Source organism: Aplysia californica, unplaced genomic scaffold (assembly GCF_000002075.1).
Source record: "Aplysia californica isolate F4 #8 unplaced genomic scaffold, AplCal3.0 scaffold01334, whole genome shotgun sequence".
Lineage (NCBI taxonomy): Eukaryota > Metazoa > Mollusca > Gastropoda > Aplysiida > Aplysiidae > Aplysia > Aplysia californica.
Window position 1 is genome coordinate 5,681 of NW_004798604.1, and position 1,564 is coordinate 7,244.

General features: G+C 45.1%; 1 protein-coding gene across 1 annotated transcript in view; it reads left to right on the top strand.

Annotated features, from left to right (window-relative positions):
• Positions 1-179: 179 nt before the first annotated feature.
• The window catches only part of LOC101858461 (ecdysone-induced protein 75B), a gene marked incomplete at its 5' end in the record, with an annotated part of 12,892 nt that continues 11,507 nt past the window's right edge, over positions 180-1,564 (top strand). The window contains 2 exons of the mRNA XM_035973511.1: positions 180-268; positions 1,375-1,473. Of these exons, the coding sequence (XP_035829404.1) occupies positions 180-268; positions 1,375-1,473 (188 nt within the window). The remainder of the gene's footprint in view (positions 269-1,374; positions 1,474-1,564) is intronic.

Consider the following 1,564-nt stretch of genomic DNA (forward strand, 5'->3'; position numbering starts at 1 on the left):
TCTCTCTCTCTCTCTCTCTCTCTCTCTCTCTCTCTCTCTCTCTCTCTCTCTGTAGAAGAAGAAGAAGAAGAAGGAGATACCTCCATGTGCATTGTTATGTACTTGATATTTTGTATATATATATATGTATTTTTGTTACATTTTGTAATGCTATAAATGTATGCTGTATGTTTCCACAGCCGACCTCTTCAGTCCACACTCCGCGGCCGACGACCTGTGCGTCTATCCAGTCGATAGCCACTCCGCCATGTGTCTGGAAGTGCTGCAGGTCAGATCTGAGTGTCATCTCTTCCTCACTGAATCTTAGTCGTTGTTATTGTAGTGCAGTTGTTGGTACTGTTGCAGTTGTTGTAGTTGTCGTTGTCATTGCCATCATCAACGCTTCTCGTTCTTGTTCTTCTTCTTCTTCTTCTTCTTCTTCTTCTTCTTCTTCTTCTTCTTCTTCTTCTCCTCCTCCTCCTCCTCATCATCATCATCATCATCATCATCATCATCATCATCATTTAGAACCTTCGGCTCCACTTTTCCTTTTAATCCACGTCATCGTCCTCGTCATCATTTTTTAAAAATCATCGCTGTCATCATCTGTACTTCTTTCGTCATCCTTTTGAATGTCACTTTTTTTTTAAAGTTCTGATTGGCTGCTGGCTAAATATTGCGTATGCTGCTGTTGTGGCTAGAATATGTGAACTGCAACCCCACAAACTTTTACAGCTGTAGCAACGTCATAACACCACTTGCAGCTACAACAACATCGGCAGCATTTGCAAAAACAGCGGCAGCAGCCCCTGTGGCGACAACACAATATCAACGACTCCACCAACAACGACACCAGCACCACTGCCACCAAACCTCCACTAACAGCTACAACATCAAGCAACACCACAAATTACAATACGAAATCCATCATCATCACCACTAGTACCACCACCACCACCACCACCAACAACAACAACAACAACACCAACAACAACGCCATACCAACCACACAACCAACAACAACACTACTATTACTACACACAGCAATAGCAACACCAACACCACCACCATCACCACCACCAACTATAACAGCAACTACAACACGAACACCGCCTCTACCAACACCACCACCACCACCACCAACAACAACAACAACAACAACAACAACAACAACAACAACAATAACAACAAAAATATTAGCAAAAGCAACAGCAGCAACAACAACAACAACATATTAATCACCATTACCAAAACCATCCCTCCCTCTTGTAACAGGCTGACGCTGCCGAGATCGAGGGTGTGCGATTTCACGACTTCACAGCACACGAACAGAACAAGCTGTTGCAGCACCATCAGCAGCATCACCACAACCACCACCACCACCACCACCACCAGCAACATCAGCAGCACCACCAACAGCACCCGGACTCCCCGTCGTCGCAGCAGGAGTATGGCTCCAGAAGCCCGGGCAGTGTCTCCTCGGATGGAGGGAAGGTGAGGGATTGTGTCAGGTTATTGTTTGTATTCTTTCTCTTTTCTTCTTCCTCTGCCTCTCTCTCTCTCTCTCTTTCTTTCTCTCTTTCTT